The 17,006-nt window shown below is 39.5% G+C and overlaps 1 protein-coding gene across 3 annotated transcripts in view; it reads left to right on the forward strand.

Moving 5' to 3' along the window:
- The window catches only part of NELL1 (neural EGFL like 1), a 720,354-nt gene that overhangs the window by 344,627 nt on the left and 358,721 nt on the right, over window positions 1–17,006 (forward strand). For all 3 annotated transcript variants that reach the window (XM_069469705.1, XM_069469706.1, XM_069469704.1), the window contains one exon: window positions 6,108–6,233. In XM_069469705.1, the coding sequence (XP_069325806.1) occupies window positions 6,108–6,233 (126 nt within the window). The remainder of the gene's footprint in view (window positions 1–6,107; window positions 6,234–17,006) is intronic.

Consider the following 17,006-nt stretch of genomic DNA (forward strand, 5'->3'; position numbering starts at 1 on the left):
GAGGATTTCCCTCTGGCCAGGCTGGTCTAAATGCTCCCTCTATGGGCACTGACACTGTGTTGTGTTCCCCTGTGCCAGGGTGGCCCTGAGTTCCAATGCAAAGCACCACGATCACCTCACTTTCCTTCCCCTGGGCACACAGATTCTCTCCACATGGCGTGCTGGGGCCATGCTGCTGGGGATGAAGGAGAGGTGGTGTACGCAATACAAGATTGTCTTTTCTGCCCTCTTGGATGTCTCTTCCCTTGATACGATGTCAAAACCAGGTAGTATCATTGCTCACCTGATTTTTGGCTCTTCTGAAGGTGCTTGCTTGTGTGGATAGTTGTTGCATTGGTGTTCATGTGGAAGGACTATTGCTCGAGGTTTCTATTCAGCCATCTTGCTCTGCCCCCTCTCTGAATTCCCTCATTTTATAAAGAGGAAAACCGAGGTCAAGAGAAAAAAAGTGACTTTTCCAGTACCACAGTTAGCTAATAGAAAAAGCTAGAATAGAACTTGAATCTTAGCTGTCAATCCATGTTCTTGGTCCAACAGTCAGAGTGGAACGGGTATGCTCTTTGGAGTCACACAAACCTTGATTGAAACTCTGTGTGCAGTGTCTGCTGTCAGTCCATGGATGGTTAGCAGTGATGAGAAGAGAGGTGCAAAGTACTTGGCACAGAGTATGAGCTCCACAGATACCAGGTTTTTTCCCCCATTCTGTTTTTTTTTTTTTAATTTACACAGGGAGTAGGACATGACTTTTCTTGTCTCCTGCCTACATTTAAAACTCCCCAAGTTGTCTTTTTCTAGGAAATTTTTATTTAACAAGGCTTAGTAGATCACATCATTTTATTAAGAGATGTCTTTGCATCTGCTTCTGCCTGCTACCCAGATCCTGTCCTGTGCTTTAATGACAATGATGCCCAAATCAGGTCTGTGTTTGTTGTGAACTCTTATGCAGATGGAGGCTGGTGATATGTGAAGAATCATTACACCACATCAAGTTTCATTTTAAAGTCCATAAGTATACCTTTTAAAACAAAAACAAACTACTTCACAATCCTGGGGAGGGATATAAATCATGTATTTTTATTACCTCAAAAGACCACAGGAAGCTGAGCTCTAATATTTCAAAGGCGACAAGCAATTTATATGAATGAATCGCAATTTAAGCCCCATTATACTTGGGCTGATATAGGCAATGAGGTTTATAGATGTTTTTCTAACAATATTTAATAAAAAAAAAAAAACATGGGCCTTTTTGTTACTACTTTTTAATTCTACAGGAGGCAGTCGATAGTCTTAAGTAGTCTGAGTAGTGGCTGTATCAGTCTGTGGGTTCCAGCTGGGAACTGCCTGTTTTGGGGCCTTGGGTCACTGGAGCCCAAAGTGTGAAAGTGTTAGGGTTTGATATGACAGTGCCGAGGAAGCAGTGAGGCATGGGGCAGCATTGCCATTTTAACAGAGAGTGTAATGCCAGGACAAATGTCATGAGTGGCATTGCACACGGACACTGAATACACAGTGTGAGGTATCTAGCAAGATCATAATCGTAAGCATAAGATATATCTACATAATTATTGCATCAAAATATTATTGAGTATTAGAACTGTCATGGTGAAAACAGTGCCAACTTTGTCTTGAGTCATATTGTTTGGATTCAAACCCAGGTTTTTAGGCTTGCTGATTTTGTGCTTGGACAAGTTATATAACAATCTCTGAGCCTCAGTTTCCTCACCATGACATGGAGATACCTCCTCCCTAGAGTAGTCAAGAAGAATAAATGGAATGACGAGATGTTCCATGTAGAGTACTAGCATAGTATCTGACATATACAAACAAAAGGCATTTATTGGGATTTATCAGGTGCCAGGGGCTGTTCCTCGTTTTCCATTATGAGATAGGTACTATTAAGCCTCTTACACATCTTGGTATCAGCCTGGCCTAACGATGTGCTTTTAAAAAATCCATTAATCCTTCCAGGAGATGTCAAGCTAACTGTGATTCTTCCTAGAAAAGCTGTCTGGAGTGGTTCAGATTTTTAGCTGGAGCCTGGATTTGTGTGTGTTCAGCTTCCACCTTGAGGTTCAGCCTCAGGCTTAGCTCTTGTAGTCACCTGGCATTTGTGAATGTCACCATTGCTCAAGAGCCTGGCTTTTGTGAAGGCCACCATTGCTCAAGACTGCTCAGGCAGAGCACCATCACCACCGGGGCAAAGGTCAGACACATTTCAGGCCTGTTATTAGAATCCTCCTTGCTTTGGGCGCATTCAATTTCTCTCTTTGAATGTCAGTTCATTCTTTCATTAGGGAGTTATGTTTTATGTTCCATAATTATTCATTACCTTCCAGAGCCTTTTGTTTGTGAACAAAAAGCAGCATTTGTCCTAGGCTCATTTTAAAAATCTCAGTCGTTTGCTATTTCTCAAGATTGTTTTCTTTGGATACCCCAGCTCTCTGAAAATGTTAATTCTGTTCTGCTTCTCTTTATAATCAGATTTGCTTTTGAAACACTTTTGAGTCCTATTGACTGCTGGGTTGTGTCTTTCCTTGAAGACTGAGAGGCAGTCTTTCTTTTGGCAAATACATGGCCATTGCCCTTCCCCATCCCCTTCCTGAAACGTGGAAGTTGCCAATTCCTTGCTTTCTTCCATCATCTTGTCTCAAGACAAGCTGGGTCATTCCGTTTTGCTTTCTTTCTCCCCTCCCCACCATTTATACCACAAGGTAGTTTTTATATCTGGTGGTTGTACGATGAAGGATAAGCAGTAAAGATAAGATTGTGACAATTTAATTTTCTGGTACATTTGTTAACTATTCAGCTTTATTTTGGTGCTATCTTTTTCTGGACTGATACCAGGAAATTATTAGATGTGCAAGAGCTGAAATTACCAATGGTATGAACTGAAAACAAAACTTACTCAAAAACATGTCAGCAGAGCAGCAGGGATATATGGCCGTGGGGTCCCAGCGACTTGTAGAAAGCAAGGGTTGGGTTAAATCTATGTGAGAAATTATTACCGGGGTCTTCTAACCAGCCCCTTGTCTGGTTTTTGAAAGTGTTTTTATTCAGAGCCTTAGAATCCTATGGAACAGGGAGCTAGCTTGGCTGATTTGAATTCAAATAAGCTTGTTATAGCCAAGTAACTCCTCCAAATCTAGATAAGGCATGGGCCTCTCAGCGGTTGTACGATGGCCTAAGGGAAATGAGCCAGGAGTTTTCTCTGGGAAGAGATGACAAGGGTCCGTGACAGGAAAACATTCATCGCAGTCAGCAGCCTGGTTGGCAGCTGTGGCCCGTGGGCTGGAGATTGAATTACCTCTAAGGCAAGTCCTGACTAGTTTCTCATCTTAAAGAATGTCTGGGCATCCCAGCAGAGTGCTATGGAGTTCAGTGTGGCTGCATCTCTGTGAGTAAAATACCGACATGATTTAGCCTTCAGCGTACCCTGCGCCAATCAATTCTCTTCACTACAGCCAGAGTGATATTTTAAAAACAGAAATTGGATTGTGCTACTACCCTGATTAAAGTCCAAGCTCCCTCATGTGGCCTACAAGGCCCAGCAGGCTCTGGCCCGAACTTACCTTCCCGGTGTCATTTCAAATAGGCAAAGCTCCTTCCTGTTAACTGGGTCTTCTCCAACACTCTTTTCTGTGTGGCAGGTCATTCCTCTTCCCTTTTCCTGTTTCACTTCTATTTCATGTCTCCGGTGAAACATCACTTCCGTAGAGAGTCCTTCTCTGACCCTCTCAGAGTAGGTCAAATCCCCTTGGTAAAAGATCTCTCATCCTTGGTAGAATTTATGACACATTTCGCTCAATGTCTTACCAGTCTGTGAGGCCCCTGTGGCACTTCGTTCATCCCTCTAGCTCAGGGATTAGTAGAGAGCTAACTGACGTTCTTAGAATACACATGACTAAATGACTCTCTTCCTTTCTAACTCTACAGAGACAAAAACTTTGGCCTCTCTAGTCTCCCTTCTGTTTCCCCACCTTCCTTCTCTACCCGATGAATTGCTGTTCATCTTTCAAGATGCAGCTTACTAACATCCTTCTTGGAGATGCCCTTCATAGGCTGTCTCTGCACCAGTCAGGGGAGGCTCAGTGGCTTAAATCAACAAAGGCATATTTCTAACCCAGGGAACACATTCAAGTCTGGTGGTTTGCTCCTCGCTCAGGGACCCATGCTGAAAGAGTCTCCAACTCTATGCTTCCATGATCTCCAAGTAAGAAACAAGAAGATGCGGTAAGCCAGATGCGGGCTCTTAATCATTCCACCTGGATGTGATGTGCTTCCACTCAGATTTCATGCTCAGCTGTGAAATAAACTTAAACCATGCTTAAATTCAAAAAGGATAGGGAAATACTACTGTGCTATGTTCCCCAAAGGAGGAAAACTGGTAATATTTTATGAACAACACTAATGGTAGCCACCCCCTCTAATACCTGGCTTCCTTTGGTGTTCCCAGCTGCTCACTCGCAGTGGTCTATTTTTCCACCTTCTTATAGTCATGCCCAAGAGTACACATAATCAATAATAACTAATTTACTTCCACAATCTTACTGTCAGGCACACTACTTTTTAATTCCTCCTCTGACTTTTCCAGCTCACGTGTTCTAGTGTCTTCATTGTAATATTTTCTTGCCTCCTTCACGATTCTTGCTGCAGATTGGGTTCCCCACGAGGCAACCTCTGAGATGGAGACCGGCTCGCAGGAAGTTGTTGATTGCCTGAGTTATTTCACTAACCTTTGGTGTTTTGCTCCTGTTTCGTAGTTATGAAAGTCTTACTATCTGCAGATCTCCTTCTAAGACATCAATTACCCCATAGTAACATTTATTTATAGGCTGTCAGATCTTTGGCACTGGAAAGAATCTGATGTTATTTCAGGGTATGTTATTAGGAATTAAATCAATCTGCTTTTCTTTTAAAAATAAATAGTTTCTATACATTATGAATATTGGGACTTCAGTGATTATCTTACTAGAAATACTGTATTTGACAAATTATCATTTTCAAGGTGCTTTCATGAAGTAACTCATAGTGAATAAGAGATGGACTTCTGAGTTCAACTCCCAGGCATGACTTTGTGCCAGATATTTAACTTCTCTAAGCTTCAATTTTCGAGACTATAAAATGGGAATAGTGTTTGTATTTTGCTCATGGAATTGCATGTGGGTTAAAATAGTTAATGCCTTTAAGATAGAAAGCATTACATTCAGAACTGACCCTTAGGAAAAACTGATGCAGATACTGGGACCCAGAGTAGTTAAGAGCAAGTCAGAGGCTATGAACTAGCAGAACCAGAACTAGAGCTCACATTTTGTATGTAGGATTCCCATGCTGTACTCATGTCTCTCTCTCCATAACCATCACATGTAAGCAGTCTGAGTAAAAAGAATATAAATCCATTTTTGTAAACAATCTCCAGAAAAGACCAAACTCTGTATTTATGGTTATAGGTTATTTTAATCCGTATCACAAACTTTTATGAGAAAGCAGGCGATACTCTGACCTCCATCCCAAAGAGAACAATAGCTCTTGTTGAATTAGCTCATTATTCTATCACATGGGATAAATCCCCAGGTCAAGGGTTGAAAAACGTTAATTTGCCTCAGATGACAGCTGCTGTTTGTATTCACAGTACGGCATGGGAGAAACTGGTTATACCATCATTTTGTACCAGATGGATTAAAGCATGTCTTAGTAAGACACACAAGCTGATTCCCTTGATATCTCTGATAAAAGCTGTACTACGTACAGTGGACACCTAATAAATATTAATGGGTATCAACTCAGTGGACACAGAACTCTTTGATTTTGGACATTTAAATAGAGTATCTGCCTCGGTAAGAAATTAATAGTAGTAGATTCAGTCTTCATATTTCTTGGATTCTTAACTGTTGTGTCTCACCATGCATGTTTCTAGAAATGTTTTCAGCTCAGGATGGGGGATATAAAGCACCAGCTGAATTTGCACTTAAGCTTTTGTGTTCAATGCATTTTGCTTTTCCTCTTGACTTCAATGGGCATTCACTTTTTGTAGTTACGTTGAAAGATGATTACACAAATTCCATTATTTGATTAACCTTGACATTGTTTTTTTTTTTTTTCTCCTTCAGATATTGATGAGTGTGCCGCTAAGATGCATTACTGTCATGCCAATACTGTGTGTGTCAACCTGCCTGGGTTATATCGCTGTGACTGTGTCCCAGGATACATTCGTGTGGATGACTTCTCTTGTACAGGTGAGCATTAAGAAGCAATGTTCATGTCATTTGACCACTTTTTAATGGGATTGTTTGATTTTTTTCTTTTTCTTTTTTTTTTTTTTTGTTGAGACAGAGTCTCACTTTGTTGCCCAGGCTAGAGTGAGTGCCGTGGCGTCAGCTTAGCTCACAGCAACCTCAAACTCCTGGGCTTAAGCGATCCTACTGCCTCAGCCTCCCAAGTAGCTGGGACTACAGGCATGCGCCACTATGCCCGGCTAATTTTTTCTATATAGATTTTTAGGTGTCCATATAATGTCTTTCTATTTTTAGTAGAGACGGGGTCTCGCTCAGGCTGGTCTCGAACTCCTGACCTTGAGCAATCCACCCGCCTCGGCCTCCCAGAGTGCTAGGATTACAGGCGTGAGCCACCGCGCCCGGCCTGATTTTTTTCTTATTGATTTGCTTGAGTTCTTTGTAGACTTGGTTATGAGCTCTTTAGCAGATGTATAGCATGTGAATATTTTCTCCCATTCTATAGGTTGTCTGCTCACTCTGTTGATTGTTTCCTTGGCTGTGCAGAAGCTTTTTAAATTTAATCAAGTCCCATTTATTTGTTTGTGTTGTTGCTGTGATTGCTGTTGGGATCTTCTTCATAAATTCCTCGCCTAGGCTGATATCTACAAGAGTTTTTTCCCAACATTTTCTTCTAGAATTCTTATGGTTTCATGTTTTAGGGTTAAGTCTGTTATCCATCTTGAATTAATTTTAGTGAGTGGTTTAGTGTGTTTGGAGAGATATCCCAAGTGTCCATCAATTCATGAGTGGATTAATAAAATGATATGCATATCATGAAGTAATACTCAGCCATTAATAAAATGAGTTAATACCTGTAACAATCTGGATGGAACTGGAGACCATTCTCCTAAGTGAAGTATCACAAGAATGGAAAAACAAACACCACATGTACTCACTAACTGAACAGTGCTCATGTGCACTGATGGAAGTAAAACACTGGCAATCAAGCAGGTGGGAGGGAGGAGGTGGGGTAGGTGATTTCACAGGTACCATGTACACCATCTGGGTGATGGGCACACTTATAACTTTGTCTCAAGCAGTACAAAAGCAATCCATGTAACCAAAACATTTGAACCCCCATAATATTCTGAAATAAAAAAGAAGCAATGTTGTTTTTCTGATTTATCCATTCTCTGCACTGTATCCGTGTCATTACATTTAGCTCCTAATGCACAAAGTACTATTTCTACCTAAATTATTGTCTTTAATTATTTCACCCTCACCTTTTAAGAAAAAAGCAATAATTAAAAAATGTATCTGCATAATTATATATTTTTTTTCTCCTAGTATTTCTGCCTGTGTGTGCACATGCATACATGGGGTGTGTGGTTTGAAATTGAAGACCTAGTTGCCTATAGTAACACTGAGGGACTTGGATATATCAGTTCTAAAAATAGAAAGTATCAAACTATTTCACTTTCATCAGGATGAAATGTTTTTGTAGCTAAGAAAATGTATTTTGTTTCCATTGGGAAAGACAAAGATTATATTTAAAGGAGGGACAGAGTAGTTGGTGGTCAAGGGTTGAGCATATGGGAACCAGTCAAGACTATTTTGATTAATATATGCTTATTGTAAATTTCCCACCTCCTCTCCCTATATCACTAGGCTCAGCACTAAAGTGGTCCCTGCCTCGGTGTGAGCAATGCTGGTTTTGCAGGGGATTTATTTTGGGGTTCCAATATATTTCCAATCATGTACATAGAGACCCGAACAGTAAATTGGCTAAGGGTGGGAAAAGATTCTAGGTCTTTCTTCTCTTGGATCAAATGTAGTTGAATGCCCAATCTGCAATCTATAAGAAAAAGGCCTTTGGGACCCAAGATTTCAGTCATGTTTTACCTTTCCCTGACTCTTGCATCTTTCCCTTTGTCCTAATGACATTGGTGTACAAAAACTGCATTCTTCATTCAGAATGTAATGCCCCTCTTTTCTTAATGTATTTTTTCTGAATGACTTTCAGAAGTGCAAAAAGTTGCAGAAGTTAGGGAGACGTGTTAGTATGTCCAAATTTCTTTGCCATTGATTGTTGGATATTTTTAAGTCACCATTCTTCAACTGAGTGGCTGGAGAGATCAGATTGGTGCAGGTTTCTGAGGGTCACACAAGGCCAAATGTCATGTATCCATCTTTCACATATATAATTAAAATTCCTAGGAAAACAGGAGACAGATTGCATAAACATAGCATGCTGGGATCTAAATATTTTAAAGGGTCAAAACTTTTAGGCCTATAAACAAACACAATGTAAAAAGCTGTGAAGTTATAGGTGACTGTCACACTGTTCTTAATAGTAAATTCAGCCCTTAACTTATTTTAACCCTAAGATTGAAATAAACCAGTGAATATCCTCCCAGCACTAGGGCACCACATCATGCAAGTCAATAAACCTTAATTAAGGCCCTGCTGTGGGGAAGGCCTTGTCGAAATTCTATCAGAATGCTTGCTGCTCTTATGTCCTCATTGAGGAAGGAAGGTAAGAGCTGGTGCCTGTGGAATGCCTATTAAGGACCTCCTCTGCCTGGTGGTGTATACATGGAACAAGATGAAAAATGTGTTGTCTTAAGAACTGGTTCCAGAATTACTTTTAGGAAGGGAGCTGTGTTGTTGGGAACAAAAGGCAAGGAAGGGTATGGGGTTATCAGTGGGACCCCAAGCACCCCTCCCCCACACGAAAAAGAGTAAATAGCTCTTCAGGAAAAAAATCCATATAACACACACATAGTTTTTGTTTTCATGTATTTTGCCTCAGAGGGAACACAAAAGACAGAGAGAACAAAAGAGGGAAAAATAAAAAGGAAGGGAGAGGAACCAGCCAGAGAGTAGAAGGCTGGGTGCTGTGGAGGAATGAGGACTGGTGAAAACCACCTAGTGGGAGGATAGCTAAAAGGATTTTTTAAGAGAAGGAATATTAAATGTGAGACTTTTCCATTGTTTTGCTCTACACTAAGTAACATGAGTTTTCCTTATGACCCTCAAATCTTTGGTAAAGTCTCCCCATCCTGAATGCCTAGTGAGAACCATCCCCCTCACCCCAAATAGAATGTAAGTTAACATGGCGAATAGCAGAAATGGTACGGGTGTGGTATGTTGGGGCCATAGAGGTAGAAGGAACCATTACAGAGGAACCATTGCTATGGCTTCTGCTGTCCTCCCCACAGCACACACTAATACACACTCACACACACACATTTCTATCACCACTGCCTCCTCTCAGGAATTTCAGAAATCTTTATGAGGACTTTGGACTTCCATAGGTCATACAACAGGTAAGATCTTTTTCTTTAACAAGCCTTCCTTTGATCCCAGATTCCTCCCAGCCTACTTCCCCGTTTTTCTGCTTCTCTTCACAGCAAGACTTCATTTGTCTGTGGTTATTGTCTTCATTTATACTTACTCACCTCACATACCCTCCTCATCTCCTCCCCATTCCGCAGAGACTACATTTATTAAGGTTACCCATGAACTCTGTTTTGCTAACTGCGATGTTCTTGTCTCAGCAGCATTTAGCGGAACTGACCACACTTTCCTCTTTGAAACACATTCTTTTCTTGGCTTTGGTGAACTTTGGTTTTCTTTCTATGTCACTGCCCACCCCTGCCCAGTATCCTTAGCAGTTTTGCTGCTGCTGGCATTTTAAAGGTTAGAATGCCCTGGGGCTCTGCTCTGGACCCCTTTCCTGTTTACCTATAGATTCTTTTTAGATGCCTTCATCAATTTTAGGACTTTAACAGCATCTCTATGCCTGTAACTAAATTTCTGTCTCCAATTATAGTCTTTCTCCTGAGCGTCTGAATCATATATTCAACATGACATCTACATGTAGATGTTTCGTAGGCATTTCATACTTAACATGTAGAACACAGAACCCTTGATTTCCTGCCACTTCTGCAAACCTCCTCCTCTTTCACTTTTCCCCATCCCAGCTAATGAAAGCACCGTCTACCCAGTTTTCCAAGCCACAAATCTAGGGATAATTCCTTTCTGTCCCTAGGGTTATACTTGACCACCCGTCCACACTCAGTCCATCCACCTGTCTTGTTGATGCTACCCTCCACACCCTGTCCTGAGTCTGTCCCCTTCTGTCCACATCCTCCACTATCATCCTAGCAGACTCAGCCATGGCCACCACACTGGACTTTTGCTCCTTTTTCCACTGTAACCCTTTCTTCACATAGCAGCCAGAGCATTTTTTTTTTTTAAACAGAAATCATTATGACTTTTGACTGAGTCCAGATTTTACAGAACGAATCCTTTTAATAAAGGTGTTCTGTGAAGTTTGGATTTGGTTGAGGGAACACACTTGGGGATCTGGAGGGCCCCGTGTGGCCTTGAGGCTACAGGTTCCCCACCCACCCCTCCTTCTTGTCCATTATGGGTGGCCACCCTGACTTTTGTCTTTTATCCCATTTAACAAGCTTTTTTCTGCATTAAGACCTTTGCACGATGGCCGGGCGCGGTGGCTCATGCCTGTAATCCTAGCACTCTAGGAGGCCGAGGCAGGTGGATCGCTCAAGGTCAGGAGTTCGAGACCAGCCTGAGCAAGAGCGAGACCCCATCTCTACTAAAAATAGAAAGAAATTATCTGGCCAACTAAAATATATATAGAAAAAAAAAAACAACAAAAAAAACAAAACGTTTGCACGAGCTGTTGCCCCTTCTTGGAAGTCTTTTCCTCTTGATATCTGTATAGTGGGCTCTTTATTGTCATTAAGACTTCAGTCTAAAAATGATCAACTCAGAGAGGCTTTTCCTGATCAATATGAATAGCCGCCCGTTGTTTTTTTCTGTCATACCACCTGATTTTAATTCCGTGAATATTACTTATCACAATCTAGAATTTTTATGAATAAATAACACATTAACATAATGATAATCACTTAAAGCTATAATAATAGTGATTTTTCCCTCTGTCACTTTCCACTAGAATGTAAACTCCTAGAGGAAGGACCTATTTCCTTTTGTTTTCTACAGTGTCTTGACTGCTTAGAACATTACCTGGCACAGAGCAGCGCTCGATAAATACTTGTTGAATGAAGGAATGCATAAATCTACTTGACCTTCGGAAAATTATCTTTCAAAACCTCATTTATAAAAAACTGCTCATATCTGTCATAACTACAGGTTATAATGAACATCAACTAATGTAATGTATGTGAAAGCATTTAGCTTGGCGCTGTTATCCATCAGCTCAGGATGTTCTGCAGTAACAACCCTAAATATGAATATGAGTGACTTCAAATAACAGTTTCATTTTTTGCCTCTGCTGTTTGTCTGCCGCTGATTACGGATGCTCTGCTTGTCATAATCCCTTTGGGGAACAAGCTGATGGAATAGTCACTGTGGTAAACACTGTCAGTCACCAAGATGGGGAAAAGAGACCCTGGAGCGTCCTCCATCAGCCACTAAATGTTCTGACCAGACAGTGACACGTTATCACTTCCAGTCACAACCCATTTACTAGAACCAGTCACTAGTCCCATCCAACCACAAAGGGACTAGCAAAGGTAGTCCCATCATGTGCCTGGAAGGGAACAGAACCAGATATATTTAGCAATTATGCCAATGAGTAATGTAATGACTGATACGTATCAGACCAACAACATAGTTTCTTCTGACATGAGGAGGTGTTGATTAAAATAATCTTTTTTCAAAGGCAGTTCACAATGTAGGTAGGTAGTCTCAAAAATAATTATAATATTAAGCACATTGCATTGTGTGCTATGATGGAAATACAAACAAAATACAATTTTAAAAGGCCCTTGATTGCAAATATGGAGCATTTGGAATGTTTTTTGTGAGCCAGGGGAGCTATTGGGATTTACTGAGGCATGTTAGCATGCAATGGCTGGATTAGGTTAGGGGTTTTATAGTGGAGAGCTAAGAGACAAGCTTTCTCCTGGGCAATCATTTCTTCTCTAGGCCAGATTCAAGGACCTTCATTAAATGCTTCATTGTAAGCTTGAGTCTCTGAACTATGAAATTTACTTTGTTGTCCTAAAAATAAGCCATTAGGACAAATGTGCTCTGTTCTCCACAATAGATCATGTTCCCATCTCTAATCTCAGCTATTTCTTTATTAGCAAAGACGACTTCTTTTCCCCCAAGTGGTTATTTTCTTATGTGATAAATGAGGTATATATAATAGATATCTGCCACTATAAGGCATCTTTTCAGATGTTTTATTTCCAGATGATAATTTACCAGGAGAAATTGTCAGGCCTAACTGCATCCTTTGTTTGCCCTGAGATCCTGATACAGCATTTCCGTCATTGACATTCCCTTATTTCCAAAGATCATTCTAGACTCTGTCTCAATTAAATTAGTACCTGCTGCTAATTTAATTAGCAGTTAAGTTGGTTTTCCAACAATGTCAAGGCCATATCTTTTTTACCTTTATTTTGCTGTTGTATGCCATTTGACTTTGACACTAACTTTTAGAGGTCAGTAGTCATACCAAAAAATTCTTTTCTACCAAAAATCAATAAGCCTAGAGTTAAAGAAGATATAACAGCTTTGATGATACATTGATTTATTGATCAATTGATTACTTCATTCATTCATTGTTTCATTGATTTATCCAATATACCATTAGTGTCTGTCATGAGTGTTAGGAAAGATAGCCACCAAGATTAGTGAAAAATTACCTTTATGCCCAGGGAGTTCTTGGTTAATGAGTAAACATCTTCAAGTGAGAAAACTCAAATGTTTATTCACCATCAAAAATAGTTTGCCAAATCAATCCCTCTTCAAGATCTTAGTAGAGTTTAGATAATGATTGACTGTTTAACCCTGCATAGTTGTTACTCCTTGACAAGTTTCAAAGAAGGAACCAGAAAATAGCCTTTCTCAATTCTATGCTGCCAGCAAGGGTCCTTTTAGAAGACTGCACCTAAGACAGCAGATGCTAAGCATGCTGCTAGAGGAGAAAGACAATGCATTAAACAGAAAAGAAACCTTAGTTCTTACTCAATTTCTTTTCTTGCTAAAAATTGAAAAAAATATATCAATATCTCATGAGATAATAAAGCTTCAAGTTCAACATTGAGAATAATTATCTAGAACTTAAAAAAGTGTGCTTCAACTTAATCATTACCCCTGGGGGCTGAGGGTTCCACGACTTGACTGTGTGTTATATATGAAGCTCTTACTTTTTTTCTAGGCAAGTTTCCCTTGCCTTTGAAAGGGTGAAATCTGAAGCATTTGGCCTTGGCCTTTGACACTGGGGGAGGTTTTGGCCTTGGAATTTGTGTGTGAGTCAAAATCACTTTGTCTCCTGTAAGAGATCGCTGAGTTGCTCTTGCTCTTTTATGAATTTTGAAATGGGAGGAGTATCTGAAATTGAGATTTGGGGGGTGGCTTTTCTCTCCCCCATACTGTTTTGGAATAGTCAACTCACTTGATTTATTGGCCTCTGACTTTCATTTATACCCAATTCAACTCCCCATGGTTTGGCTGCTTGATAAGACATTATCATTAGATACGCAGGCAGTTTTAAAGGAGGGTACTTGTGATTTACAACAAAAGCATGCAGCAATAAGACAGATACTTGACAGTAATGGGTAAGCATTTATTTTTATGCCAAAAACTTCCCATGAAGGTAAGAAATAAAGGGAACAAGTGAGATAACAAATATCCCATGTGATTTCTATTACCTTGCTAAAAGGGTTTTTATTTTCTTGATATTGGCATGGAAGAAACCTTGAGAAGGAAGTGTATGTTTGAAATACTCAGAGCAAGCTTAGTTAAAGAGTTAGGTATAGTCTATTAATTTAATGGTTTGAATTAAGTACTCCATAATGAAAAGAGGTTAGGCAACAGTTTAAATGCTTTAGGAATAAAAGTTAGCTTTTAGAAATTTTAGGCTAGTTCTTTGGAATATGCTTTCTTCCCATGGTTGAGGAAATACAGAACATTTTTAAATATGAGACAGCTGATATTTTCTCATTGAAAAGATTTATATGAAATAGTGCTAAACTAGAACATTCTCCAACCTGATCGAGCAAAGCAGTAAATAATCCACTGATTATCTTTATCTTTTGGGCACATACCATGTGCTAGTGTTGGAATGCTTGTCTTTGTTTCCTTTTGCCCATCTAGCAGCCTTAAGGAACAAGGAACAATTGTTACAGGACAATTCCTTGGCTATCTGTCTCAGAAGAGGTGATAGAGTTATAAGAATGAAACAGGGGCCAGGTGGCTGCACTGTGAGATGTGTAAGACTCTGGACGGAGAAAGGCTGCAAAATGTCTCTGCAGGTGCGGCCTCATAGGGACATCCTGAATCTTTAACTATGACATGGCTGCTGCAGTGCCTGGAAGAGCCCTAAAGACAAATGGGGCATCTCCATGGTGACCTGTGTATTCCATGAGCTGAGGACCAGCCAGTTTCTTCTCTGCCAATGCCTTGTTCATTTGGAGTCCTCTAGAGCCATGGCACATCTGATAGCAGTGGGGAACACTCAAAATGGCTGAGACTTTTCAGCTATCCCACCATGCTGCAAAATAGGAGTTCAGAATCATTCGTCAGGTTGTATTGAAGGAATTATAGCACATTTCATTACTTGTATGGCTATCTTTGTGGCCATGCTTTTCTACCCATCGCATGTAAATAAAATGAAGTAAATAAAAGGAGAAAGCAGGATAAAATTAAAAGTTCCCTCTAAAGGGGATTATGGGATGAAAATTTATGGAAAGTTTCTTTTTCCAGGCCAATTTTAGCTTCCATATGTCCTATTAGAAAAGCCAAAGACCAAATATTTATTGCATTTGTTAATAGTAGTGTTAAAATAATGCTAAGGTTTATTAAACCCAGCGAATATATCTTAGGGAGAATAACAAAGGGCATTTATATTGAAATTTCATGATGAAAATACGTCTGAAGGACATGTCCACTGTTTGGCTTCTGTTGTGTTTCAGTGGGGCGTTTCTTTTCATCTCAATATGTATCATGAAGTATCTGAACCATGTTGGCTGCAGCAGAACAACCAGGATAAATGATGGAGCTTGCCCCCAGGGTGTTTGTGCACAAACCTATTAAATACTGTGCTGTCCTTGACCCAAATTCTTCATAAAAGGCTTGTTAATACTTCTGTACACTCTATTGTTGGAGTTGTGCATTCAGAATCACAATTAAGCTTTCACATAAAGAGTGTGATTAAGGGTACCTTGGCACTTACAAAACTGTTGAGGCTAGTCTTGCAGCCTCCCTATATCCACATTCAAGTCATACAACGACTGGACATTTTTAACATAGTGTCATACATTATTTTCTTTATTTCCATCTTAAAGACACGGTACCTGCATATATATATGGCCATACTTTTCTACAGTATAGTGAGGTGTCTTAAAATTTGGTTTTCTTTCTCTAAGATAATTAAGAATATCCACTACCCATTGTTTGACCAGAATGAAAGCTCTGAATTCTCATAGCTCAATTCTAGTATATAAATTCTACTGGTTGCCAGATTTGACTAATGCTACTCATTTACCCCATGAACTGGAAAGCCATTTGACTTCTCTGCTTCTTCATCAGTATCCACCATACATTCTCACAAAGTTGTTACAGGATAAAGTGGCACAGTGTATGTATATCAGTTTGGGTGATTTTAGCTGAAAGAATACAAACCAAACCAAAAACAACAAATGATTCAAGTGGCTTAAATGACAAATTCTGATATAACACAACGTCTGGAGGGACACTTTTTTTTCAGAATTAATTCAGCTGCTCCATGGCATCTTCAGTGAAGCAGATTCTTTCCAACTTTTCCATATTTCCTGCATGATAGTTTTGGAACTTGATCTAGCTCTGCTAGGTCATGAAATGGCTGAAATAACTCTAAGCATTGGGTCTTGACTTGACCATGTCCCAAAGTCAGAAGAGAAAAAAGAATTCCCTTCTTATAGTCCCTTTTTAAAGAAAGGATAACTTCATTAGAAGCTGCATCCCAGCAGATTTGTTTTCATGTCCCATCGAAAAAAATAGTTTGATCTGTCTATTCATAAAATATATTTTGGAAAGATAAATGGAATTACTTTGAATCAAGATTTGTCTCCTGGTGTTAGGGCAGGTCCCAGCTTCTTTTGTAATACTTGGCTAACTTACCTCTAAATAAAATGTGGGTTCCTTTGTCAAGGAAAACGTGTGCGTGTGTGTGTGTGTGTGTGTGTGTGTGTGTGTAGCTCCACAATTGTATAGGCAACTGACAGCATCTATTAGAGTATATTAAGAGCTTTGAAAACAGTTTTTCAAGCTTAGGAGTAATCAAAAGAAATGCAAATTAAAATGACAATTAGTAATTATATTAAATTTATGTATGTGACTATCTGTGTGTAGCTATATAGATTGACATTATATATTTACCTATATGTCAATCACCCATTTCTGGAAATGGTTCAGGAGATAGTCACTTTCATACAGTGCTGATGGGAATGTAAACTGATACAGCCTTTCTTGAGGGTAATTTGACCGTTTGTATCAAAAGACCTGAAAATGTTTATTTATAGTAACTTATGCCAAGAAAATAATCAGTCACAATTATTTATGTAAGAAGATTTTCATTGTGACCATTTATTCTGCCTATTATTTATAAGAAAAAACAGAAAGCAGCCTAAATATGAACTAATGGAGATTTTATTAAACAAATTATAATATCTATATATATAGTGGAACAAAATACAAATTAAAATCATGCTTAAAAGACTACTCAGTGTGAATGGAAAATTCTCATCATAT

Source organism: Eulemur rufifrons, chromosome 6 (genome assembly GCF_041146395.1).
Source record: "Eulemur rufifrons isolate Redbay chromosome 6, OSU_ERuf_1, whole genome shotgun sequence".
Taxonomy (NCBI): Eukaryota; Metazoa; Chordata; class Mammalia; order Primates; family Lemuridae; genus Eulemur; species Eulemur rufifrons.